The 27994-nt window shown below is 46.3% G+C and overlaps 1 protein-coding gene across 12 annotated transcripts in view; it reads left to right on the top strand.

The window, feature by feature from the left end:
• Window positions 1-27994, top strand: part of LOC120905558 — a 143554-nt gene that overhangs the window by 110625 nt on the left and 4935 nt on the right. For all 12 annotated transcript variants that reach the window (XM_040316460.1, XM_040316458.1, XM_040316457.1 and 9 more), the window contains 5 exons: window positions 3519-3860; window positions 14714-14983; window positions 19860-20228; window positions 25562-25770; window positions 25882-26196. In XM_040316460.1, coding sequence (XP_040172394.1) covers window positions 3519-3860; window positions 14714-14983; window positions 19860-20228; window positions 25562-25770; window positions 25882-26196 — 1505 coding nt within the window. The remainder of the gene's footprint in view (window positions 1-3518; window positions 3861-14713; window positions 14984-19859; window positions 20229-25561; window positions 25771-25881; window positions 26197-27994) is intronic.

The following is a 27994-nucleotide window of genomic DNA, read 5'->3' as shown; positions in this document are numbered from 1 at the left end:
CAAGGGTCGAAAGAAATCATAATGCCGAAAAAAAAAACCCTCCCGCCCGGTCCGTCGGGAGCGGGACACTCCCACGGCTGAGGGAGGTCCCGGTTTTCAGCAGATCGATTATGTAAACTGTGTCGGGCCAAAGTTTTGGCCCGCTCATAAATAAAATATCCCTGACCAGCGTCCAGTGTTGCTGGCTTTTGCTGGCCGGGGCTGGGCGAGCCAGCCGGAAGATAAATTTCAATAGCAAATCATCCATGTAAAAGCCTGTGCAACCCTCCGCCCCGCGACCCAGCGCTTCCCTGCACTGCTGAGGGGCCGGGAAGTGTCTTGAATATTTTAATTCGTGGGTGGATTTTTTTGGTGTTGTTGCTGCTTCCCGCTCTTTCGGTTGTTATTTTTGCTGTCATCCATCCACGGCTCAGATGGTCGGCACCGGATATGGTGGCGGTGGAAAACAAACCTGCTAAACGAATGTTATAACATCCCGCATCGGGGGTTTTGAGAGTCCGAACGGTCCTGGCGCGTTGACGGACAGCCGGAGGCTAAAAGTTTGCGGGATAGAAGCTCCCGTTGTAAAGCTGACCTTTCTTGCTTTTTCATCCGCACTGTCTCAGTCTAGCTCTGTTTGCTAGTGGCGTTTATTAATACCTCCACCGTGAAAGGGGGATCATTAGACTTTCACACAGTCACACAAAAATCCCGGATACGCGTCCGTTGGTGGTGCGTATGAATCGTGAACGGTTTCAGTTGCTTATTGCACAGCCCCGATAACCAGTCCATACGTAACGCTCCTACATCGTGCCTACCTTCATTGGTAAACATGCACGGGGATCAGGAGCAATGTGGCCACAGTTTGTGCCGGCGTTACTGAGCATCTCAAACCACTAGGATAAGCTCCTAATCGGTTTGGCTATACATGATGTGTTTAAGGGGAAGCTAAGATTTGTTTGCCTAATGGTGAAGCAGGATTAGTCTGATCTGAGCTTACGGGATGCTCAATTCGTACAACTTTTGAGAACTTCTGCGTTCTTCGATATGATTTGCGAATTCCCAAAATGGCATCAAATTACGTTGTCATTCTTGACGAAAAACATGACGTTTCATTTTATCTCAAAAGGATATCACACTTTCTCGATTCTTCGTGGCATTACCCTTGGACATCAGTTGAAGTAACTGCTAATATGCAAAATAATCGTGTATAATTTTGTCTTTTTCTCGAGATTGTCAGCCAATCTTAAAATTTGCCATAGTTTCTCGAATCTTTGCGATATTATACAGCATTGAGTCTTGAGTGATAACGAGTAAAAGTGAGACATGAAGGTTTTTATCACTCTTCAATGTACAACACTTTCTCGAGTATTTAGATAAAGGGAATGAGTTGTAATGGCATTATGTCATGACATAAGTCTAGCATGCATTGCGAAGGCTGCAATGAACGCCACAAGAAATAGTATTCCAAAGAGAGCTTTTCAGGCTAACTGAAAGGCTTACCACACTTTCTCGAGTCTTCATTACATTAAGTCAGGAATACAATCACTCGAGAAAGCGTGCCAAACGTGCTAGATAATGTGAAAGATCCCAACGACATTTTATCTTTATTTCTCAAACCATGTACAAATACTTCACTGTACGAAATGGAATTTTGAAACATAGCCCCGGACTCCTACTGCGCCGTGTTCCAACGTGTAGCCACTGCAAATGCCGGAGGCAGCCACATTGAACCGCAGTACCCTTCGGAGGCAGAGATCAGCTCGCCACGCCTCGCCCTTCGCACGAACTCGGACACTGGTTGCCCAAGACGCCTAATGCCACGGCAAATCCCGACCCTTGCCGGGCAACCGGAGGCGGCCCCGGCGTCGGACTACTTCGCCGGATGAATAATTTAAAAGCACACCTACCCAATTACTGGTGCTCCCTGCGATTGAAGCGAAATCAATGGTGCGCTGGCTGTTCCCGTGCGCTCGACGCTCGAGGGGTGCCAGGTGTTTCGCTCGTACTGGAGAATTTGCCCGGCCAGAATTTCCCCGGGCTGCCTCGCTCAACTCCTGGTGAAGACAGAGAGTGAGAGAGAGAGGGAGAGCGAGGCTGTGAAGGTCTTGCTGAAGATTCCAAATGAGGGTTAACTGATGCTGCTTACCGAATGGCAAACCGGAACGTCCTCACCAGTGGCATTAATCTTCCAATCGAGATTGTGCATTCATATCCCATGTCCCCTCTTCCTCCCTTCCCCTCCGCCGCCCCTCCTCAAGGACGCCTACAGCCCAGTGGAAAATGGGCTGCGCGAACGCGCGTTTCGGTAAATCTGTTTCAACCTGCCAGCAGGAGAATCCAGGCCTGCCGAAAGGCTAATAAAATTTTATGCACAGCACAGGGGAAATAAGCTGGCTACTGATACTGCTATGAATATTAACTGGAATTACGCCTCGAAGGCGAAGTAGGAAGGGGGGGGGGGAGGGGCTTGGAGGCCAATTTCCCAAGCGATGGTTTGCGCGCCCAATGGTGTGCGCTGGACATGAGTGAAGAGAAGAGAAGAAGAAGAAAAAAAAACAATTTCAACATCCGGCCGTTCAATATTTTGCGCCCACGCACACACGCTGGAAATGATTATTTTAAAGGGAATGAAAATGGGAAATGATGGGCAACGGTTCGGCAATCAACAGTTCTGCCCTTGCCTTCGACGGGATGCGTTGGTAATGATTGCCCCAAGGGATGTTTATTTGGAGAGGGGAAAATATTGTTTTCTACCATTTCGAACGCAAACAAGCAAACTATGTAATGCCAAGCGTATACATTTAGGCGGTTTTGGTAATTTTTTGCTGTAACATTTATATTATTTTTTCAATTAGTGTTTATTCCCTCTTTCAAAGATATAAACTCGCTATGTTATATTAATTGCCTACTTTTAGGCGCTTTTTGTAATATCTTGCCAATATTTGTTAACTTTTTCCAATTGCATACTTTTGGGCGGTTTCTAGTTATTTATTACTAAATTATTTATTTTATTTTTTTAAATGGGACTGATCACCTCTTTGAATGAACTAAGCAAACTATGAAAGGTTGATTGCATACTTTCAGGCGGTTTTTGGGTTTTTTTGCTGTAACATTTATATTATTTTTTCAATTAGTGTTTATTGAATAAATAATAAACATTATTCCTTCTATCAAGGATATAAACTCGGTTTAATATTAATTGCCTACTTTAAGGCGCTTTTGAAAATATCTTGCCAATATTTATTCAGTTTTTCCAATTGCATACTTTTAGGCGTTTTTAAAGGCGAAGCTAACTATGAAAGGTTTGTTGCATACGTTCAGGCGGTTTGTGTTGTTTGTTGCTGTAACATTTATACTATATTTCAATTAGTGTTGATTCCCTCCTCCAAGGAAAAAACACTTGCCCCGTAATAGTAACGGTCTACTTTCATTCGTTTTTTATGCAACATTTTGCTATTTGTGTCATTTTTTTATTATTCAATCAAAAAATATGTTGCTCATCAAAATGTCAACTCGCTTCGTCCCCCTTCGCGCAGATAATCTCAAGTCCGACACCACGCAGTACTTCCACCAGTACCACAACAACAACAACGGCGACACGTTCCATCAGCAAACCTTCCTGGCGGACGGGTCCGGCGTCGCTGCCGATGGCGACGGGCTCGAGAAGCAGCCGCCTCCACCGGATCTGGCCTGCCTGCCCGGTACGGGGCAGGTGGTATCGCCCGAACATCAGCTCCAGCAGCAGCAGCAGCACCCGGATCACGTCATCTACGTCAGCCGCAAGGATCGGAACAAGTTCTGCGGCAGCCTGCCGAACCATCTCGACTTCGATGCGGCCACAATCGACCGGGACTGTGAGGCCATCGTCAAGCAGAACGGTAAGCCTCATTATTATTATTATTATTATTATTATTATTATTATTATTTTTATTATTATTATTATTACTATTATTTTCTTCGCTCATAATTTTGGGAGCGATCCCTGTTCTGTATCGATCACTTTAAAAGCAAATTATTTATCGTCAAATTGAATTTGCTACGTCCCAGTGGGAGAGGCGGAGTTTTTTTGTTTTCATCCATCCACTCGCCTCCCCCTCCCCAAAATCATTTTCCACCCCGGTTGATGGTTGTTCTTTTCGAGCAAGGGCGGGAAAGGGAACGGAGGACGCAGGACAACACTGAGACAGCGTGACAAACACCCCGGGTGTATGTTAATTTTTCGCACCCACTCAACCCACCGCCCACAGGTCAGCCAGGCCGCCGCTAACGCCACCGCATGTGGCAAACGAACCGCACTGGCCAACGCCGCAACAACAACAACAACAACAACGACGGCTGCAGCAGTAGCAGCAGCAAGAGGCAGAAAAACACACTGTGAGCACGCTTCAGAAAACCGTCGAAACATGTCGACAAACATTTTCACATTATAATTAAATTTTATCATACCGTTTGTGTGTGAGTGTGTGTGTGTGTGTGTGTGTGTGTGTCTCCCCTCTCCGCTCTCTCGTTACCGCCATCTTGCGGTAGCGCCATTGCTGCAGCCCATCCACATCAGAAAAGTCCTCTTTATCAGCACAGATAGTGCTGAGCGCTCCGAGTTCATTCGAGGGGGTGTCCTTTTTTTTTTTGTTCTCTTGCTCTCGTCCCAATCCACCCCTCCCCACCACCGAGCGAGATATAGGTCTGGAATTTTGAACTTTATTTTTGCTCTCCCTCTTCTTCTTCTTCTTTTTTTGTTTGTTTGTCGTGCTGAGCCTCCCAACAAAAAAAGGCGACAAACACTCTGTAATTGCTCGGTCTCATAGAACCTCTCATCACTTGAATGGATGTGTTAACTTTTTTGTTTGGTTGTTCATGCGTTTATGTATGTGTGTGTGTGTGTGTGTGTGTGTTTGTTTGGGAGAAAGTTTTACCGACTCGTTAAGCTGTTCATTTTGCTGTTTGCTGCTGCTGCTGCTGCCGCTCCGGCGGCTCGTTGTGCGGCGTTCAGGTTGCGCCTGCAAGATAGGCAAACACGCACTGCATGCTACACTGCCTGGTTTGACAGCCGAAAACTCCGCTCGCGCCCACTTAACCACCCCGTTAGCATCTCGCCCTGCCGTAAGGGACGGCGGCGGAGGCTGTCCTCTTCAAATCGTTTCCCGTAGGAACTGTGCACTCCCCTCTCCTCCGCCAACAAGAGTGTGGATGTAGTTTATGTTTCGCTTTGGGGGGTTTTTATCCCCTCTACTACGCCGCCCCCACAGTCATGTAGATGGCACCGGAAGAAGGGTCTGTCGGTGTCGGTGCTGTTAGGGATCGGGATGAGACGGCCCTAAAGTCGTACGGCACACAACAACACACACACACACAAACAAACTCCTCCACCACTTTGCTGAAGGCTTTTGTGGAGCCAAACACTGACTACACCCACTCCCAAGTTGTGGGTTGGTGTGCACGACTCTTAATTTATGTACAAAATATGATGCGCAACGCCTCCACAACCTTTTGCAGTGCCTCTTGTCTCGTGTACAGAAAAAAAAGAACACTCCTCTCCTGTCGCTTTCTGTAGAGTTCTTCTCGTTTGACCCCGACCAAGGCATCCCCCCAACCCCGCCCCTACTTGCTCGTTGGGTGAGGATAACCTCCATTTCATGTGTTCTTAATTTAATAAACTGCTAGAAATAATCACTGCAATAATAACGTCAAACGCAATCTAGGCCACCAGTGGGAAAGGGGATTCAGATCAGTGCAGGGTTTTGCGATAGAGAAGTAGAGAGAGAGAGAGTGAGTGAGAGGTGAGAAGGGACTGGTGATGGGAAAAATGAAGATTTCGTCGGAATCGATTCCAGCTAGCTCTGAAGTTTTCTGGAATCGATTCCAGATAGTAGGTCCGGAATCAGTTTCTGGATCGATTCCGGAATTCGTTCCGGAATTGGTTCTGGAATCAGAATCGGTTCTGGAATCGGTTCCGGCATTGGTTCTGGAATCAGAATCGGTTCTGGAATCGGTTCCGGCATTGGTTCTTTAATCGGTTCCGGCATTGATTCTGGAATCGGTTCCGGAATTGAAATCGGCGCTGGAATCGAAATCGGCTCCGGAATCGGAATCGGATCAGGAATATGAATTGGTTCCAGAATTGGTTCCAGAATTGGTTCCGGAATTGGTTCCGGAATCGGCTCCGGAATTGATTCCGGAATCGGAATCGATTCCAGCTCGGAATCGGAATCGGAATCAACTCTGTAATCGGAATCGGCTCTGGAATTGGAATCGGTTCTGGAATCGGTTCCGGCATAGGTTCTGGAATCGGTTCCGGAATTGAAATCGGCTCCGGAATCAGAATCGGATCTGGAATTGGAATTGGTTCCAGAATTGGTTCCGGAATCGGCTCTGGAAGCGACTCCGGAATCGGAAACGATTCCAGCATCGGAATCAACTCTGGAATCGGAATCGGTCCTGGAATTGGAATCGGCTCTGGAATTGGAATCGGCTCTGGAATTGGAATCGGCTCCGAAATTGGATTCGGTTCCAGAATTGGTTCCAGAATTGGTTCCAAAATCAGAATCGGCTTCGAAATTGGAGTCGGTTTTGACATTTCCAAAAAAATGGGCGTTTGGGTTCAACGATGCTAGGTATTGATATCCGCAATAAATCCAAATTAATTTGTTAACGATCCATTCTCATGGAGATTCCAGGAATGATTTCGCTAGTGAAAGTTCTTATTTCAATTCAAGAACTGATTCTCGTTCCGGAGCTAATTCCATTTCTGAAGTAAATTCTGATTCCGTTACCGGATGAAATTGCGATTCCCAGATCAATTCCCAGGAGTCGACTAAGAAATCGGCTCTGGAGTTAACTTCAGAATTGGCTCCGGAATCGGAATTGGCTCCGGAATTGATTCCGAGCTCCCACCACTAGAGGAGACAACACCCCACAGCAAGGCATCTTTTGTTGAGGCGCGGTCCTTTCGTTCGGATCACTTTTTTAATGTCTCCTTCACTGTATTTCTCTCTCTCTCTTCTCGTTTCGGAGGTGCTTTTTTGTGCTGCAAAACAGCTATCTTTCGGTGAGACAGTTTTTGTTTGACTCTTCGAGTGTTGCGCCTCCCCCTCTCTTTCTGTAACGTCCCTCCGTGCACAAGCTTCGCGCACCGGCACACAATGAAGATGTTGTAGGCGATTCCGCGCGTAGACGTAGACGCGCTACACCCGAAAGTCGTCGCAAACTACGGCCCCCGGTACATACCCGCACCCAGCGCGGCCTCTAACCGCAACCTCGCTGTGGCGCGCTCCCCTAATCGAGAGCGTCCCGTCCCGAGCTCGGCAGCTGGCTGAGACAACAAAGTCTCGTCTCGTTAAACAATCGTTGCTGAGTGTGTGTGTGTGTCGCTTTGCTTGACTTTTCGGTTCCGGTTTCGGGCGACATGGGGAGGAAGGAAGCTGGAAGGATGGGTGGTTTCCGCTTCCAATTACGGCTGCGGGCGTCCCGGGGTCTTGCGTCCAGATCCATCTTTCCGGGAGCGTTTTGCATTTTCGGACGCGCGCGCTGTACGTTGCTTTGGGGGCCGTGTCGGCGTGTGCAAATATTTATCGTTCGCTTTGGGTGTCCCGGTCGGACTCGGTCGGCGGTGGCTTTAAGGCGGATTCCAGCTCGCTAAGCCACCGACAGCTTTCTCTCTCTCTCCTTCACTGAACAGTGAATGGCTTCCCACTGCTAACCTGCATGTAAACTTATTAATTTCAAAATATAAGAACGGAACAAACCGGCCCTAGATGTGTGCACACGGTGTCGGAATTCCAATTACTGGCCGCAGTCGTCTTCCACCCTTGCCAGCCTGCCAGCTAAAACAAATTTATTACACGCTTCATTTGCGGGCCGAGACGACGTTTGGTTTTGGTCGCACGGGAGCAGCAGCAGCAGCAGCAAGCTGGGATCACGGCTCCCAAGCAGCAGACAGTGGTCGTGACATTTTGTGGCAAACAACAAAAAAATGGATTTGTCAGGCACGCCCAGCTGATCCGGGTAATTGATCGCACAACGATGCACACAACACCACCAGAAATCGATAGCTTGCCTGCCCCCATTACCAGCAGACATCTGTCCAGGGTTTTTTGTTGTTTTATTTTTTTTTTTTGTTATTCCTTCTCTTGTAATGTGGGTACCGGACATCGAACCGGAAGCGCTACGAGCAGAAGCAGCATCGCGCAAAGTATTGGTTAAACGACCGGAATGGTAATTATAATTATAGGGGTTGTCTAATTATAATGCCCCATTGACATAATCACGCCACCCCGTGCTCTGCCCGCTCCCGGTCCGTACCCGGGGGGAAAAAGGTTAGAAAACGAGCGACCAGGAACGCTTAGCCGTTCGTTCAATTCCTTGCCCTAGTATTTGCTATTCTAAAGCGATTCCCAAGCGATAGAGAGAGACAGAGACAGAGAGTATTGGCCATCGAGATCCGGGCTATAGATTTGGTAGTGAACTTCCGTGACAGTGAGGGATATTAGTTTAAGTGCGTCTTAAATTTAATCTTTTCATATCGGATTATGAAGGGGTGATTCAATTTCCAACCTAAAGTTCATAAGTTCTTCTTCTTCCTGTTTGGTGCAACAACCTGAGTCGGTTCTAGGCAACTAGCCTAAGCTACTAATAAGCTTGGCTAACGCGAGCTTACCATCTTGACCTCTGATGAAGACAAAAACAACAAATCATATTCACAATCATTTGAAAATTTCCATTGAAGAGAAATGACAGAGATTTTTCAAGCCTTGTTTAGTCATTGCTGTCAGTATAGAACTATCTATACACAATTTCGAACTGCTAACTGAAGGTGTTGGAGTTCCCTACCATAAAATCTTGACAGAAATTTAGAAAATATTTTAATTTTGTTGTTTGTTGGTAATAAATAATATAAACAATATTGTGTTAGCTGTAACGCTTGGTACCACGCTATTCATTTAGGTAGCAATTACTAGACCTGGTCACAACAGACGCTCGCGTAGTATAAGTTAAGAAGCGTTGATGACAAAATTGCTAGTAATTGTTTAAACAACAATGTCAATTTCCAATTCAATCAGTTGAATTTTGGTTACAAGATTTTTGCAATCAGTGCTGCAAAATGTCTTGTGCATCACGAGATTTTCACCAACGAAAACAACGCTCATTGCTGATACTCAATAAAAGTGCGTCATGACACGCCGAACGTGACATGCGAATTCTTGAGCCCATCGCGATACTCTGACTGACAAGCTTAGCTTAATGCCGGCGCTCATGATTTTTTCTGGCTGTGAACAGTACTGCCAAATGCCACTGTATCAGTCACCAAATCTCATGACTGAAACGAAGCTCAAATCAGATCACGTACACAACTGAAATGATGAAGTGACGAAACTCAAACAGTTGTAGGATCAATCACATGCTTGGGTACATTTTGATTAGCACCCAATTATTGGTCAATCACTTGGTCACCAACATTTTTGTTGGTGATAATCACGAAATTCTTGGAATATACTTGGCGTGTGGGCTCATATACTACAACTGACTGACCAAGAGTTGGTTGCACACAATGTTACCAAGCATGTGATGGTCGCACCAACTATTTGAGACTCGCCTCTAATTATCACAGTAGAGCTCGTGACGCTGACACTTTATTCCCGCTGAAATTTGTCATGACTATGTCAGTGACATTTTGCAAAACTGATCACAGTAAAAAATGTCATGACATAGTGACTGACCAAGCGATGGTCGCAAAAATGTTATGAAGCATGCATTGATCACTCCAATTGTTTTGAGTATCACCTCTGATCATCACAATTGAGTACGTGACGCTGACATGCATTTTGTTTCAGTCAGATTTTTTCATGACATTGACAGTGACATTTTGATTAAACAAAGTCATCGCGGGCCCCATTGTTGCCTATTGAGGGCTACATGCGGCCCACGGGCCATAGTTTGGAGCCCCGAGTCTGCATCATCTACACGAGGTTGATATCGTACACAGAAATTTTTTGTTACTGAACTTCAGTAATATTTTACTGAATTTTTTTTAACTGAAGTTTCAGTAAGCCTTTCAGTAAAAAGAATGTTTACTGAATCATTCAGTAATGTCCGGTGCTCACCAAAATGACAGCTCGTTTACTGAAATCCCAGTAAAGCCATTCTCATATTACTGATTTTTCAGTAGTTGGTAGAGATTAAAAAATGACGAAATACTTCTTTTAAATTGAATTTTTATTGAAACGCAGATATTGCCAGTCGCTCAGTTCATATTAATACATGTTTCGTGTTGTTTTATACTGTATTTTGCCGCCGCAAGTGTAGATGGTTCAGTAGGCGCTCACAGACACCACGCAATTTCAGCAAGCACAGTGGATTGTAGCAAACATTTTACACACCAACACGGCTGCCAATTGTTTTAAATTAATCCCGTAAGCCGAAATATCACCTGAAATTTCACCAGGGTGCCTGTAAGCGCCTACAAAATCAACTTTTTGCACATCACGAGCAAGTAGGCACCGCATTGTTTTGTTTTGATGTTCTGACTGACAGGTCGATTTGACAGAATGAATTGCTGCATTTTCAGTAATTTGTTTTACTGATATCCAGTGAAACGACTAATTTGACACTTATTTTACTGATTTGCAGTAAAATGCGTATTACTGAAATGAATTCAGTAAATTATTTTGCTGTAAGTCAGTAAAAACATGACATTCATGCTGAAAATCAGTAAAATATTCTATTACTGAACCGTTTCAGTAAAAAGCTTTACTGAAGCGGGATGAGAAAATTTGCTGTGTAGTAACAGTGTTTTTGAAATTCATGTTATGATGAAAGTTGATTTTATTTCACATTGAAACTTAAATATTTTTAAATATTTTTGTACAATATTTGGATATTTTGATTGATTTCTTATATGAAATAAAGATCATTAAACCTCGTGCATCCGTTGCCATGAACAGCAAACGCTACTGTAAAGAATAAAAGTGCGCATACATTAATGTCCCTCACTGTACCAGTAATCCTGTAGTACTGTAGTCGCGCTCCCATTCCTTTTCGCGTGCCATCGGTGCGTTTCGGTCAAGATTTGGCCAGAACCGTTTGAAATGCTTCCGATATCATCCGCGCAACCATCTGTCGCTCCAAATAAGGGTTTGTGTTTGGTCTTTGAAGGGCTTTTTTTGCTTTGTTTCCCATCCCTTGCTGACTAATCTTGCCGACCTATTTTGTTGCTGTTGGTGTTCGTTATCACCTCATCCACCCGGCACGGCGTCCTCGTGTTGTAGGCGGTGTAAGACACATCCGAAAAGGTTAAAATATGAACTCTCGATGCCAATTTAACCAGTTAACAACTGCTTTTCACGGAAAAGCGCACCCCGATTTGGCCGAGCCCACTTCGTTTTTTTTACCGAACCCCGACCGTTGAGGGTGTATTATTGTTTCTTATTTGCACGGACACAACATCGGTTTGTCTTCCTTTTTTGTTGTGCGTGTGTGTCTGTGTGTGTGCAAAGGTTCAAAGGGGTTTTAAAAAAGGCAAATATCCCTTCTCAAAAGCAAGTCACACAAAACCTCATGACTGACCGTGCTCAAAACGCAAACCCCGCCTAGTCTTGCCCATGTCGTCGCCGCCCAGGCTCGCCGCTTATGAAGTAGGTTATCAAACGTGTTGTTTTATGGTTTTGCTTCTTACCGATCTCAGCAAAGAGGGCACAGCACCACCCCCGCTACCCAAACACGAGACGACGGGCGGTGTGTGTGTGTGTACCTTGCTTGCAAAAACGCAATCTTTCGCCACAATTCAGGGACGCATCGCTCGCTCGCTCCTGCTACGTCTCCAAGACTCTTTCGCCATCTTATTAGAAGGATCAGTTTTAGTTTGTTTAGGAAAGCAAACCCTGTGTTTACACAAAACCGGCACCGGCTCACTTTGGGTTTTATGGGGTGATGCCCGAGCGCCTCGCCGGAAAGGAAATTGGGGTCGAAGTGGACGCGGCACCATCCGGAGGTGGCAGGTGCAAAAAAAAAAGCTACCGTTTGCCCAATATAGAACCGTGACGAGGGAAATCCCATCTGAAATATCTGTTTTATGTTCGCTTGGATTATTCTGGGCATTTGGTGTGTGCCGCGTAAAGCTTAAACCGAATGCGCTCGTTGATCCGAGGAAGGGCAACAGATACCGAATCTGATCTCTATTGACCGTTGATGATGGGTCTGTGGTTTGTTAGCAATTTTCAATTGGGGCGATGGGATTTCACCGTTTGATATCCAACCGCCGTGTGGAGATGTTAATTGTTCGTGGTTTTGCTTTCCTAGAAAGTTGGTTTTTGGTCGGGAAGGGGTGAAAGGGAGGGGGGGCGGGTTTGTGTGCCTCATTAAACATCTTACTGTCTGGCTAAACATTGCGTAAAAGCGCTATTAAAAACGATTTTTTTTTTTAATTTTGTACAATGCTCTTGTTTGCTGGTTCTGAGCTAATTCACTAGTGGGCCAATGACCACTTGCGCAAATATTGGGCTAGGGAAGAGAATTTTAGAATCGGTCTCGGAATCTCTTATACATTGCACGAGGTTTAATGGACGATAAAAAAGAGATTATGTTATAAAGCCTCCAGATTGCCACAAGCTTATGAGAAGCTGTGAGAAAGGCATTGTGAAATATATATGTACTCATAAGATTTCCAGAATTGACATTTAATTGTGCAAAAGTGAGCTCCAGCATTTCTGGAGCAGTGAATTCTGAATTCTAACTAAATAAAACATCCTACTGATGACTGTTTGGACTGCATGAAATGAACTGCTCGATGTACACGAATGAACTTTGTAATGTATTATGTAATGAACTATGGAAAAAAACGAGTACACTGTTGCAAACAGACCGGCGATTAAGGTGCACTCTTCTGATCAAATTTATACTAAGCTAATATCACAATCCAGCACTTTAGTGAATATATTTCACAACATCCTAGATAACATGTATTCTAGAAGGATACTTACTAAAACAATTTAGATGACGTAAAGATCGTTCATTCAGGTCTAGTTTCACTTCTTAGATTCTGAAAAATCATTCAATTGAGCTACTTTGAGCCAATTATAATCCTTTAAAAAATATACAATATATTGTACAGATACCAGGTACAGGCCGACTGGTGACTTCAGACATTTACATAGATCTTTATAATTGATAATAGAATGATTGCAAGTATGTGTGAAGGGTTCGAGGTTTTAATTAAACCACATCTGAAGCCAGATATTGGAACAGGCCCCAGATATAGATATCTTTAACCTGATGACGTACTCCATAGTTTTATTTCTTGGGATTAACACAAATGTTGCAACAATATGGCATCCACAGAGTAGAAAGCAAGCCCATCTATAACTCTGTAGGAATGACTTCTGGAATTTATTGAGATGATGTCATGGACACATGACGTCGCATCTCTCGTTCCATTTACTCTTTCGGTGTAGTAACTGAACGGTCTGATGTTGTCTACACGCATATAAATTAACCAGATCTTCAGGACAGATCAAATATCCAGAATTGATTTTGACATAAGAGTCCTAAACAGATATTGGTGCATGCCTAATGTCATGAGCATCATTGACTTGAAGCTTTCGATAAGAAATTGATTGAAATAATTGTACACAATGCACTGATAGGACCTTTAAAAAACTGTATAGCAATTGCGCTGTATGGCTTTATGCCAAATCGCTCAACATCCACAAATCTAACTGAATTTGTCTCGGAATGTACGAGTAATATTAGCAAAGGCATCCAAATAGACTGATCTAAAAGCTGCCTTCGACAGTGTATCCATTGATATACTGATAGCAAAACTCGACAGGCTAGGCTTTCAAGCACACTTATTGTCATGGCTTCGATCATATCTGATCAATAGGACTTACTACGTACAGTTTGGGAAAGCTACTTCAGATATCTTTAACCTTGTAGATACAATTCGCGATCTTGGTATCTCACTAGATCATAGATTAACTTTTACAAAACACATAGACGACATTGTTAGCAGAGCCAATAGGACCCTAGGTTTAGTACGGAAAATGACGAAAGAGTTCAATGATCCTTTGGGTATCAAAACAATGTTTAGCAGTCTGGTCAGATTTATTTTAGAATATGGATCAATTGTGTGGTGTCCACATACCGACCGCTGGATCAAACACATTGAAAGTGTTCAAAGGAAAATGACTCGTTTCGCGATTAAAGTGCTCAGATGGCCAAATGGTGACACGCTACCATATAGAACAAGATGCTTATTGTTTGGTGAAGAATCGTTAGAGAAGCACCGTGAATAGGCATAACACTAGATATGCGGCAAATGAACCGATATCAGCACTGACACGCAGTTTCAATCTATTCTATGCAGGAGTTGATTTCCATACATCCATTTCAAGTATTAGCGAAGGTCTGCGCTACATTAATAAGTAAGAATTTACAATATCTTGTGGGGCCATCATCGGCGGACAAGAATTATATAAATAAATAAATAAATAAATAAATATTACTATCATTTGACTCTTGACAGCCAGTTGGAGGAAAATGTTTGTTCGTAACATGAGAACGCCTAATCCTTGCCATTGCTCCAATATTTAAACAATGCAATGTCGTGGACTCAACCATTCAGAGGCGTTTCTACATATTCCGAACCTTCCAAATTATTGAACACCATTCCATTAAAGCCACAGAACGTGTTGACTATATCGCGTGTAACCCTCTCTCGACCCTTCCCCACTACTTACAGAATTCCTACAGGCAAATCTGAAAAACGTACAACAGCACCAGCAGCAGCAGCAGCACGCGGCACCACCGAACGGTACCCTTCCACAGCAACAGCTGACATTCGCCGGCACCGATCAACTTCCAACGGCTGCTGCCCAACAGTTAGCAACATATCAGCAGCAACAGCAACACGACCTACCGCTGCTGTGCACCAATCCGGCAGGCAACACTGCCACCGCCGGTACCGGACCGGGCGATGCCGTAGCAGCCAGTACATTCCGCACTCCGTCAGGTATGTCCAACCCGGAGCCCGAGAATGTGTGCCCGGAATTTTGCCACCAACAAACAACAGAAAAAAAACCCTTCCGATTTCTATCTCGGGGTTACGGTGGGGTGATGAAATGAAGGGGGGAATGGGAGGTGAAAGAACTACCACAAGTGACGATGGGATATGTGGGTGTGTGCAGGTAAATTCTTGAATTCCACCCAGCAGGAGCGAAAGAGCGGGTTCCCCGGACGACAGAAAGGGGGCGAGCGATATTGATTTATGCACACCACGCCAACGTTAGAAGGTAACTGTGGGGGGGGGGGAGGTGCGGAGGGTGACGTTTGCAAAAAGTATTGCAGCCCCGTTTGCGCAATGGGAAACATCGCTCGATGGCTTTCCGCAAAACCGACTTTGCGCTCCCGCGCTGTACCGCACAAGGGAAAGAGTAAAATCTGTATTTCCAGCCAAGGCAGCTGGACCTTCCTGAAGCTTGAAGCAGCAGCAGCAGCAGCGTAGTGTCCTTAATTAACACTGTACCATTTTCTTCCTAATTAAGTCACTTCGTCCCCTCCCACCCCCGCTCCACCGGCCGAGCGAGCGAGGAGTGCAGTTGTGCCGAGCTCTCCAAACTAAGCCGCTGCCAGCAACCTTCCAGCAAAGACAGCTTGTCGTCGTCCGCCATGTGGCTGGGTCCTGTCCCTCACTGTGCCCCACTGTGCTGTGACTGTGGGCGGCAGTTGGCAGGGTGGGGGAGGGAAGGCGTGCTTGGGGCGATAATTGATTTTGATTTTGCTAATTGGCAACGGCAGTGGATTTGTTTTTTTTTCCTTCTTCTTCTCCCCACCACTGTCTTCCTGTCCTGGCGGCACAGATTAAGTGGCACTGTCTTGCACAGTGTGTGTGTGTGTGAGCCTCCATTTTGGTCCCAGTGTGCATTTCCAGTTTGGTAGTTTTGGGAGGGTGATATGATTTTAAATTCAATTTCAAAAAACCCGTCATCGGCCGGCGATTTGCCCATTATTCTTTCGTTCCGTTGCGCCTGCTAGGTATGCAAATTTCGCTTTCAATGCGCGGGCAACAACAACACATCATGGAACGGGTTTTGTGTGTGTGTGTGTGTGTGTGTGTGTGCTGGTTCTTCTCGAGCGTCGAAAATGAACTAACTGGTAAACCCGCCCGTATGATGACGCGCGGGTGTTCCACACCAACCAACCTGCACCTGGCTCGGAGCAATATTGCTTCAAAAGCGCGCCTGGTAGTTATGCAGCAAATCGGGAAAACGGAGGAGAGAGAGAGAGAGAAACCACCACTGCAAAGGAACGATTCGAAAAAAGGGACGCCCGGCGGGCATCGAAGGCGGGATGGAAATTGAAATCAGCATAACCATGCCATGGCTTTGCCGGATGGGTTTATAAGCTTCCCCTTTCCCGCACGGTGGTGCACCAAGCACCGGCTTCCTCATGCATCATTGAGCGGGAGGTCTTCAACAGCCGGAAACCGTTCCGGTTGAACATTTTCTTGGAAAATCTCACCCCTCCGCCCTAAGCAGGTACCTTTAACGGACTGAATGTGCGTTCAAGGGCAATACTGCCGAGTGGCAGGTACTCTTTTTTGCCACCAACAACTACATCCCCGAAGGCATGGCCGACGACGACCACGAAACAGCGGGAGTGTTCCGCTTTGGAGTGGTTTCGAAATGGAATTTCGCCCCCACGAGCCATTGAGGCAGGGGAGCGGGAAAGCTGGGGCCGGAAGCGCCTGCGAAGCATTACTATCGACAGACCATCCCGGGTATGGTGCAATAAATGTTATGCCCCATCCAACCCGCTGCTAAAGCTCCCCCTTTTTTTTTTTTGTTCCTCCAATACGCATAAATGTAGTTGCAGGACGATAAAAGCGGCACGAGGAAGGGGAGGAAACCTGCCGTGTCAATCTCGACCCGGTGGTGTGGCAACTTGCTCGACTTAGTTGCACACCCCAACTGCTGGCAACACTGGCACACGCCTGAAGGTAGGCAATGAGGTGGTTTTGGTGCTGCTCCGGAAGAATGCAGCGCACTTACAACTGTGCGAACTCTGGTGCACGGGAGCGTTTTGGAATATGAGCTATCGTTACGCTTTTATGGTGTTGTACGGGGAGGGGCCGGTTCGCTACACAGTTAACTGTGCACTATGTCCCATCGCAAAAGTTCAAACAACCAAAAAATATGTTACAAAGAGAGACGTGCACAGTAGGAAAGCGCCAAGAACACTATAAATTTAAACGTAACGCTCCGCCATGCTGCCCATTAAATCCGGCACGTAACGATACGAGGTGAGCGTGTGCAGAAACTTTCCCGGAATGGCCATGATCTCTTCTCCATACACCCACACCCACACACCAAACACCCGCACACCCTTGCAAGATCGGTCCGATTGTTCCGAGCGTCGTGCAGTCACTTGGGTGCAAGTTGGGCGGCGGCGGCTAGTTTGGCTGGCTAACGCACCGAAAACATGCTGCCAACTTGGCCCGGGGATGAACTTTTAGGTTGCTCGACAGTTTTGTACCGAACACGAGCGCTTAAACTTGGAAGCGTCTTGGTGTGGAATGTGTTTCCTCCAATGCTATCCCCCCCAACAAAAAAAAGTGCCTCTTACACAGGAAAAAAGCAACGACTCCCCGGCTAAGAAGAAAGCATCTTATCCACTGTGAATATTGGGGTAGCAAGCGGCTCCGCCGGAATGAAATTTAAGTTGCGTAAGTTGTGGCGGTAATTTCGCCACCAGTTTAGAACATAACTGGGTGGAAGAAACATCCCCGCCTTGTGCACGTTAGTGGGCGACCGGCTGCGGCGTCGAAAGTTGCCAGCCATTAATTTATCTCAGGCAGCACACCGACACACACACACCCTCCTGTACGTATGTGAGGACACGGGGGAGAAAGTTTCCACATCCACTGGATTATGCTCGTTAGAGGTTTATGGTGTGTGGCATATCCAAGCATCATTTACCATCATGAGGTCCGACGTGATCCGCCTGCCGTTTTGCCAACACTCCGTGTCGTGTTCGGTTACGAGTTTTGCATACCCGCCACACGCTCTATCATTGCTCGGTGCAGTAATGGGTTGTGCTGTTGTTGTGGGAGAAAAAGAAAAGCAACCCAACTCGGACCCGGAGCGCTTGGGGTGGGGTGGATCAGATTCCACGGATAAGATGATCCAAGATCTTTGCAAGTTTACTCCGGGACTAATACAAATCACGGACGGGGTTTAAGTGCGTTGGCCTGCACGATGCTCTTTAACTTGTGAGTTCTAACTTTGAACTCTAAACAAAAGAGCTTATTAACTCTGTCTATGTGCTTTTGGGATTGAGATGCAGGCAAGGATCATATATTCAATACATTGAATGATTCAATGAATCTAAATATCGGATTAATAGATGCAGTAAGCTCTAACCTTTATTTTGAATGTTTTAGTTTGCATCTTGAAAGAATCTTGTCCACATATCCTGAACTTTAGCCAATCCTGATGGCATTAGAACAGCGTATGGTCTTGTAGGAATCGACACATCTGTAATAAGTATAGTTTGTAAATTCCAAATTTTTGAAGATTCGCTAATCTGCAGATTTTGAAATCTTTAATGATTCATGCATCAGTTGGAAAGGCTTCAAAGATTGCGAAATGTCAAACGCGTCGTATATCTCAAAAGGTTCATGAATTTTAAAACCTTCATACTCAAGTCATTATGCAACTGTTACTTCAAACATTTTTGTCACAAACGAATCTTCTGTAAAGAATCACAAAGCATCTACAATTATGTTTAGGATCACTACATCTGCAGTCGTCAGCACTATGCCAGATAACTCTAGACAACTAGGCAGAACTCCAGACGGCGTTAGTTCATTCTAGATGCCAGCGATTGACAAAGGCCGACTTAAATGAACGCAAACTGAATCATCTTGAACATGTTTCAGATCGACTTCAGACAACTAAAGACATCTTTTAATAATTCTTGTAGTCGGCAGCACTGTTCTAGATAACTCTAGACAACTTGGGAGAACTCCAAACGAATTTGGCTCACTCCGGATTAATCTAGTTGACAATGGACGACTTTAATTTATGCCAAATCGAATCGCCTGGGACATGATTCAGAACGACTCCAGCGAACTCAGGATATCTTTCAATGATTCGGGAAGTCGTCAAGACTATTCCAGATCATTCTAGACATCTTGGGAGCACTCCAGACGAAGCTATTTCACTTCGGAATATTCCAATTGACGATGGACGACTTGAATTTATGCATTTCGGATCACCTGAGACATGACTCAGTACGACTGCAGACAACTCAGAATATCTTTCAATGGTTTGAGAAGTCGTCAGCACTATTCCAGATCATTCTAGACAACTTGGTAGAACTCCAGATGAATTTGGTGCACTTCGGATGAATCCAGTTGACGATGGACGACTTTAATTTATGCCAAATCGAATCGCCTGGGACATGACTCAGAACGACTCCAGAGAACTCAGGATATCTTTCAATGATTCCAGAAGTCGTCAGGACTATTCCAGATCATTCTAGACATCTTGGGAGCACTCCAGACGAATTTGGTTCACTTCGGAAGATTCCAGTTGATGACAGACCACTTAAATCAATACAAAACGAACCGCCTAGCAAAAGAACCAGAGTGACTTCAGCGCATGGCATCTTGTAATGGAAATATATGACAAAACAAACTGTTTACAGCATTGTCGGTTCGATCTCCCTTCTCAAGTCGAGAGTAGAGCTGCTAAAGCGCTATTTATTTTGATGGTTCAACTTCAATCTTCAATATGTTCTTTTTTCTGACCAAACTAAACTCCACCATCCACTGTAGTGTTCTAACCGTTTTTATTCCTCCTCCTCCCATTCTTAATCCCTTGCAGAAGCTTCCGGCACTCAGCATCCTCCGCCGCCGCAGCAGCAACAGCCGCCCGGTGCACTGCACAACCTGCAGCTGAAGCTGCCGCTGCACCGTACGGCCATCGATGCCGGTTGCGATCAGGGGTACGGCAGCGAACGGTCGCCCGAGGACGAGCTGCCCCCGCCCCTGCTGCTGATGCACGAGACGCAGTACATCGAGCTACTGACCGCCAGCACGGCCGCCGACTGTCTCGGTACGGCCGGGCCCGTTCAGCAACAGCCGGGCGATGGCACACAGCAGCAGCAGCAGCAGCAGCAGCAGCCCTACCAACCAACCTACTGGACCGGCGGCAACCAGGTCGTGGTGGGACCGTACAGTTTTATTACCAAAGGTAAACGCCGCCGCTGAGTGTCATTTCAGCGAATGTTCTTACAAACTCAAAACCCTCGAGCAAGTCGCTGGAAGTGCTTGCGCGGATTGAATTGACAAACCAGGAACAGGCAAAACACATACGTACGCACGCACACACACGCCGTAAAATGGATTGATTCTGAGTGCCCCCGGGATAAGGGTTGGTGTGCAGCGAAAGAAAGTGGGCAGCAGCGCGAAACGAAAACGTTCTCGCTAAAGGAAGACATTTGGAATTGAAATTGAGGTTCTTGTTTTTTTTTCTTCCGTGTGTCTCTGTTCCCGCTTGTCAGGCTTTTGTTTTTTTGCCGGTTGAAGATAGGCAGCAAGCCTTACCATATCTAAACCCGGGGCTAGGTTATATCTTGCCGCATATCTCACAAAAAAGAGAAGAACACACACACACACACTCTGTGTGCTCAGTTTCGGCTGTGCACAAACCCGGATAGCAATCTGCGCGTCCGTCCTGGCTGGTCTGTGTTGTTGGTTTTGATTTTTATTTTCCGTTTTCCCTCCAAGACACACACACACACACCATGGAGCATCAATTTCGTCCAGAAGAAAATGAGATTCACAAACCAGCCGGTGGCATCGCAATGACGCGCCGCTGTTGCGAAGACGTGCGTCCAAAGCGCGGCAGGGAGTGTGAGAACGCTTTCCCGGGCGCTGGTTTGCATATTTTTGGGTTTTTTTTTTTTTTCGGGACAATTTTCATATCTTCCGTGTCGGCCGGCGACTCGACTTTTTGTGTGTGTGTGTATGTGTGTTGCATGTGTAATTCAAACCAATCCAATTTATTCCATTCCTATAAACAGTTACAATCCGTCAGATAAATAAAATACGCCTTCGCGTCCACGGAAGCCCGGGGACGTTGGGGCAAAAACCAGGACATTGAAGCATGCAGATGTCTACAGGAGTCTACCCCTCCAGCGCCATATTTTGTTTTGCGAGCGTGATTTATGTTTACACGCCTCGCAAGACGCACACGTACACGAAGCAGCCGGTTAAATTACACACTTGGTTTTATATAATGCCACGAGGCAAACGCCAACATCTTCTGATGCTTTTGGAGGACGCGAAGCGAGCGGGCAGGACGAGAAGACGTGTGAGCGTGTCAACAAGTGATTTTCGGGGGTTTTGTGGCGTCTGGGAAGTTGGCAATGAAACACGGCAAGAAGCACCATTAACAACCTCTAAATGAGTGCACTTGCGTGTGTGTGTGTGTGTGTGTGTGTGTGTGTGTGTGTGTGTTGGGGAAGCGTGTTTACCGGTATTTCCGTTGGAGGTGGTAACCAAAAGCGCTCCTATGTGCAACAGTGGAGCAACTCGTTACTTCAACTTACTCCTGCACACGACCCATTAGCAAGTTACCGTCCGATACACTCTCACACACACACACACAAACGACTCCCACTGCCAAGTGATGTCCCACTAATGGATATATATATATACACACGAACTCCTGTGGTCCACCCTTGCCGCGTATGGTACATTAGGTGCCGCAAGGACGCAGTGCTACAGCCGGGGGAGCGCTTGGGGGAGCACTCAAGGTGCTCATGTTTTATGAGCACTTTTATTTCGGGCATGGGAGTGCTGCGCTTTTTCGGCAGTGGTGACGCCGCCGGACCAAGTGATGCAGCAGTAACCCTTCCTTTTTTTGGTTGTTGTAGACATTAGTTTCATTTTGCTTCTGGTGACAGGTGTTTTCAATTTGTGAGAGAACTCGTATATTACGTACTTTTCCACTGCTTCTTTTGCAGTTTAAGTATCCTCTCTGTCCGCATGGCAAATTTTAAACAACGACACCGGTGAGAGGCGGACGACGATGCGACGGTCACCTTGTGTCCGGAATATTCACTGCCATTCCGTTCACCACCGGAAATCGAATTCTTCGCCCGGTGCTGCACGCAATATGCAATGCACTATCGCCAGGAAATAGGCAACGCTTTTCCGGCCAAAAAGGGGAACTCAATTCTTCCTTTCCACACACACAAAAAAATACCCATCTCGTCTTCTCGAATGTACTGGCGTACTGGAAAACTGGAATCTTCCAGAGCCGTTGTCCGGCAAAATCCCGGCAATGGCACGTCCGGTTTCGCAACCTTCACTCGGCCATCCTGCCGAGACGTGGCCAATCATTTTTCATTTCCGTCAGCCGGCGACTGTGTCGGCTCTGTCGTCTTCCTTGGCCGGGGTTATAAAGGTTCACACGCCGGGTTGAAAGTTTTTGCCCCCTCCCCCCCACCCCCCCTTTAAAGAGCCACCTCAAGTCTCAAGAGCTCTGTGTTCCGGTAGTGTACGCAGGCTGCAACTCGTTCGTGTCCAACTGCTGTGTGTGTGTGTGGTTGACGACCAATCGGGCCACCCACAGACAGAAGAAATTAATACTGCACAGGCAGGCAAATCAACGACAAAAGAGTTACGGGTTCGTGTGTGTGTGTGTGTGTGTGCTTTTATACAATTTCAAACACCATACTTAGTCTCCGGAATCACTCACCAGGCAGTCCCCCCCCCCCAGCCGTGTAATGTGTGGTTCAGTTTTCACAGTGCAGAGTACATTAGGCTTGGGAGGTTGGGCGGGGCGTGCGAACCCTTTGGTAACTTTCCACAAAACAAAATCATAAAATATGGCAGACTAATGTGTGATAAGCCGCGAGATCTTGTGTGGTAGGGCCGGCACGGTGAGTGCTGCAAGTGTTGGTTTAGTGCTGTGCAAAGCAGTGATATAGTTTAAACCTATTAACAACAGTACTACAAATGCCAGAGGTTTTGTTAATGATGAACATTTGAGACTCTGAAGCAAAGACATTTCAGGGTCGTCAACAGTTCCCCATATTTAAACGAGATAGAGATCTCAATATAAACAAGCTGAAAGAATCGAACAACAACACTGAAGCTAATGTTAGTGACTCCTCAATGTACCGATATTATAAAACTGAATATATCCTCAAAGTTCATAAAGATGTGGTTTGCAGATGGAAGTATTGTGTATCAAATATGAGATAAAACTTCTTATGAATGTCAAAACGGAGGCCAACAGTTGTTTTGTTTTCATCATTTCACGATTCGTAGCCTCAATGCCACAGTCTGATACAAGCAGTTAAGGCTGCATGACGGAGACCAGAACTTTTTTTATCTCTTGATTAACCATTCTATTTCATTTTTGTTTTGGTTAAACAATTCATTTGGCACGTTTACATGGTTACGCAAAGAAATTTCAAGGATACTCTTTTACTCTGAGGGTTAGATGAAACATAACCAAACTCAATCAGGAACTTCCATTCCATTAAATTGACCAGTAGTCGACACCGAACCCCAATAACGGTCTTGGTACTTGGAGAGTAAATCCATACCGGTCCTTGAAGTGATACTTAACCCTTACCGGTCCTGGAATCAATCAATCAACCTTACCGGTACTGGAACTGATCACGAACCCATACCAGTCCTGGAACTGATATTGATCCTATACCGGTCCTGGAACTGATATTGAACCCATAACGATCCTGGAACTGATATTGAACCTATACCGGTCCTGGAATGGATACTGAACCCATACCGATCCCGGAACTGATATTGAACGCATACCGATCCTGGAACTGATATTGAATCCATACCGGTCCTGGAACGGATACTCAACCCATAACGAATCTTGAACTGATATTGAACCCATACTAGTTATAGAACTGATATTGATCCGATACCGGTCCTGGAATGGATACTGAACCCATACCAGTCATGGAACTGATATTGATCCTATACCGGTCCTGGAACTGATATTGAACCCATACCGGACCTGGAACGGATACTAAACCCATACCGATCTTGGAACTGATATTGAACCCATACCGATCCTGGAACTGATATTGAACCCATACCAGTCATGGAACTGATATTGATCCGATACCGGTCATGGAACTGATACTGAACTCATACCGGTTCTGGAACTGATACTGAACCCATACCGATCTCGGAACTGATATTGAACCCATACCGATCCTGGAACTTATATTGAACCCATATCAGTCATGGAACTGATATTGATTCGATACCGGTCATGGAACTGATACTGAACTCATACCGGTTCTGGAACTGATACTCAACCCAATCCGGCCCAGGAACTGATAACGAATATTTACCAGTCCACGAGCCGATTATGAGCCCATATCGGTCCTGGAATCAATCACACACTATTACCAGTCCTCAATTGATTCTAAGCCAATACTAAACCAATACCCCTCTTGGAACTGAGATTGAATCCATACCAGTCCTGGAATTGATACTTAACTCATACCAGTTCTTGATATTGAACCCATTCTGGTCTTAAAATAGTTCCCCATAGTATTCCTTCTCGAAACTACACCTGCATCTGTTCCGAATCCAGAATCAAACGTGCACCTGTTTCTGGTGTTGGAACCGATAGAGTTTCTGTTCAGAGCCAGGAACAGATTCCGAAGGTCAGCGTAGGAACTCAAGCTCAATTTGTAGAGTGAAATAGTACATATTGATTGAACATCTGTCACATTGGAAAGTCACATTATAATATCGCATGCCTAAAATGCTCTCAACTACACGCATACTTATTCGACGCACTGTAAAATCCCGCCCGCACGAGTGCAAATTAAGACTACAAACAGGGAATCCAGGAATGTCTGGTCGGAGTTATGGCAGTTATTATTACGCCTTCCACTCCATGCTGACAGCCGCTGGAAGAATAGTACCCAAGAGCTGAAGGATGTATGTGCACACACACACACACACACACACACAAAGCTACAACAATTGGTGCTCTTTTATGGCTCTAGCAGAGTACTGTTCCTGCAGCACCGCTTTGGAGTGTGTGGCTGTGCGGATAGCCATATCGCTTTTTAACGGTCCTCATAGCCATCGCGCGTTGCGTGCAGACAGCGCGGGGTAATAACCGTTCGCATCCTAAGTGACGTTAAGTGATTCGCTTTAGCCTGACAGCACCGTATGTGTCTGGGCAAGCGATAACAAAAGGCGTGTAATGGCGCCGGCACTGTGGCGCAGTTGTTGGAGCTGGAGTGGAGTTCAAAGAATTTTAACAACGCACACACACACACACACACATTGTCTCGCTCTCTGATCTCCCTTTGTAGATACACAGAAGGAAGAACGTAATGAGTGTCCCTTTGTGTGTGTGTGTGTGTGTGTGTGTGTGTGTGTGTGTGTGTGTGTGTGTGTGCTTTCCCGCTCGAAAAGGTTGAGGTGGTGGGAGGCGAAATGACTCCCACTTCCTGAATTTAACAAATTTTTAACGTTTTTTTTCCTCTTCCTCCTCCTCTTCTTCCTCCCCAGATTCAATCTTCTTCGTCCAGGTGGCCAAGGGTAGCCGCGGACTCGGGTTTTCCGTGTCGGGCGGTTCCGACTCGTCCGCACCGTACCCGGGCCTGATCCGTATCAAGCGACTGTTCCCGCACCAGGCGGCCTGGGCGACGGGGATGCTCCAGCCCGGCGACATCCTGCTCGAAGCGAACGGTGTACCGCTGACCGGTCTCACCAACTACGTAAGCATCTTTCTTGAGAGGATTTCAGTCAATTTTTGCCATCGTTTTTTTTACAGAATGTTTTTATGAATATCTGTTTTTGTCCGTTTTGCTCCTCAAACCCACTCGCAGCATGCGCTGGAAGAGTTGCGCAAGGCGACGAACGTCGTCACGCTCACCGTTTGCCGACCGAAGGACGAGCAGTACCGCAAGCTGTCGCCGCCGACGGAACCGCCCCGGCCGCCGCTACGCAACGCACTGTCGTACGAGCACGGGTCGGGGTCGGTACCGCAGTCACCACTGCCACCAGCCGGCATTCCATATACCCAGCAGCAGCAGCAGCAGCAGCAGTTGCAGCATTTCTTCCCTCCAACGGGTGCCAGCTGGAACCAGCAGGTTGCCGGTTTTCTGCCACCGCTCGATCCGATCCAAACCAGCTTCAGTGGGGTAAGTGTTTCCATGCTGACTCTTTCGTTTTATTTTCCTATCTGTACATACTGAGTGAAAATGAGTTAAATCTTTTATACTGAATGATGGAGAGTCTCAACGCGCATCGAGAGTTTGCATTTTTCCAAAAGTTGCAGCTCGATGAGTGAATCTACTCTACGCTCCAGTAGAATAGTAACATCTCTCATAGTGAATTTAACCGTTCGTGAGTTAATAACTCTTTTGAGAGTTATAGTTCAAAGAGAGTTTCTACCCTGCACATCAACTAGTAACTCACTTGCAATAAATTAAATCATGTGTGATATTTATTGAAAACTCTTCGTCGGGAAGTACCTAACTAACAGTTAATTAAACTCTTTCGAGCAACTCTTCGATAGGTGACTCACATTGGATTGAATTTAGTGATGTCTTGTATGGAGCGCACCAACGAATCCGATCCGACTCTGATTATTGTTAGTTCGATCCGACTCCGGCAAAATAGAACCATTAGATCTACCCGGAGTCGGAGTCGTTCGGAGTTGTCCGGATTCGCCCGGATTCGCCCGGAGTCGGAGTTGTCCGGAATCGTTCGGAGACTCCGAACAACTCCGAACGATTCCGGATAACTCCGACTCCGGGCGAATCCGGACGACTCCGAACGACTCCGACGACTCCGAACGACTCCGAACGACTCCGACGACTCCGACGAATCCGAACGACTCCCAACGACTCCGGACGACTCCGACTCCCGGCGACTGCGGACAACTCCGGACGACTCCGACGACTCCGAACCACTCTGAACAACTCCGTACGACTCCGACTCCGAACGACTCCGGACGACTCCGACGACTCCGACTCCGGGCGACTCCGGACAACTCCGAACGACTCCGAACAACTCCGAACGACTCCGGACGACTCCGTCGATTCCGAACGGCTCCAAACGACTCCGGACGACTCCGACTCCGGGCGACTGCGGACAACTCCGGACGACTCCGACAACTCCGAACCACTCTGAACAACTCCGTACGACTCCGACTCCGGGTGACTCCGGACGACTCCGAACGACTCCGAACGACTCCGAACGACTCCGACGACTCCGTCGATTCCGAACGGCTCCGAACGACTCCGGACGACTCCGGACGACTCCGACTCCGGGCGACTGCGGACAACTCCGGACGACTCCGACAACTCCGAACCACTCTGAACAACTCCGCACGACTCCGATGACTCCCAACGACTCCGAACGACTTCGGACAACTCCGAACGACTCCGGGCGACTCCGGACGACTCCGGGCCTTTTCGAACGATTCCGAACGACTCCGGATATTGTAGCGCGGACCTATCTTCCGGAGTCGATTCTGAATTTATCGGAGTCGGATCGGAGTCGACGCCGGATTTTTGCCAACTTTACCCATCACTAGATTGAATAATAGCACGAGTGCAATAACTCTTTGGAACATTAATTGTGGTTGAGTGATTCACGTCTCTTCGGCTAATTGTATATCTCTTATAGAGTACTCAACCATTGACGATAACTCTTTTGAGAGGTCAAGAGACTAAAAACTCTTTGGAGAGTTAACTGTGGATGAGTGATTTACCTCTCCTCTGCTAATATATACAAGAGAACCGTATCATTCGTGAGTGTAATAACTCTTTCGAGAGTTCGAAAGAACTCATTTGAACTCTTCACTCAAAAAAGGAAGTACCCCTCTTACCTACGTTATGTATAAGCTGATAAACTCTTTCTAGAGGTATTCAGACAATGATCTAAAGACTCAACACGCCCTCTGAATGAACCATCCTTACATCTCCCCACTCT

Source organism: Anopheles arabiensis, chromosome X (assembly GCF_016920715.1).
Source record: "Anopheles arabiensis isolate DONGOLA chromosome X, AaraD3, whole genome shotgun sequence".
Classification (NCBI taxonomy): Eukaryota; Metazoa; Arthropoda; class Insecta; order Diptera; family Culicidae; genus Anopheles; species Anopheles arabiensis.
The sequence above is the reverse complement of the archived record's forward strand: the minus strand, read 5'-3'. Positions and strand labels throughout refer to the sequence as shown.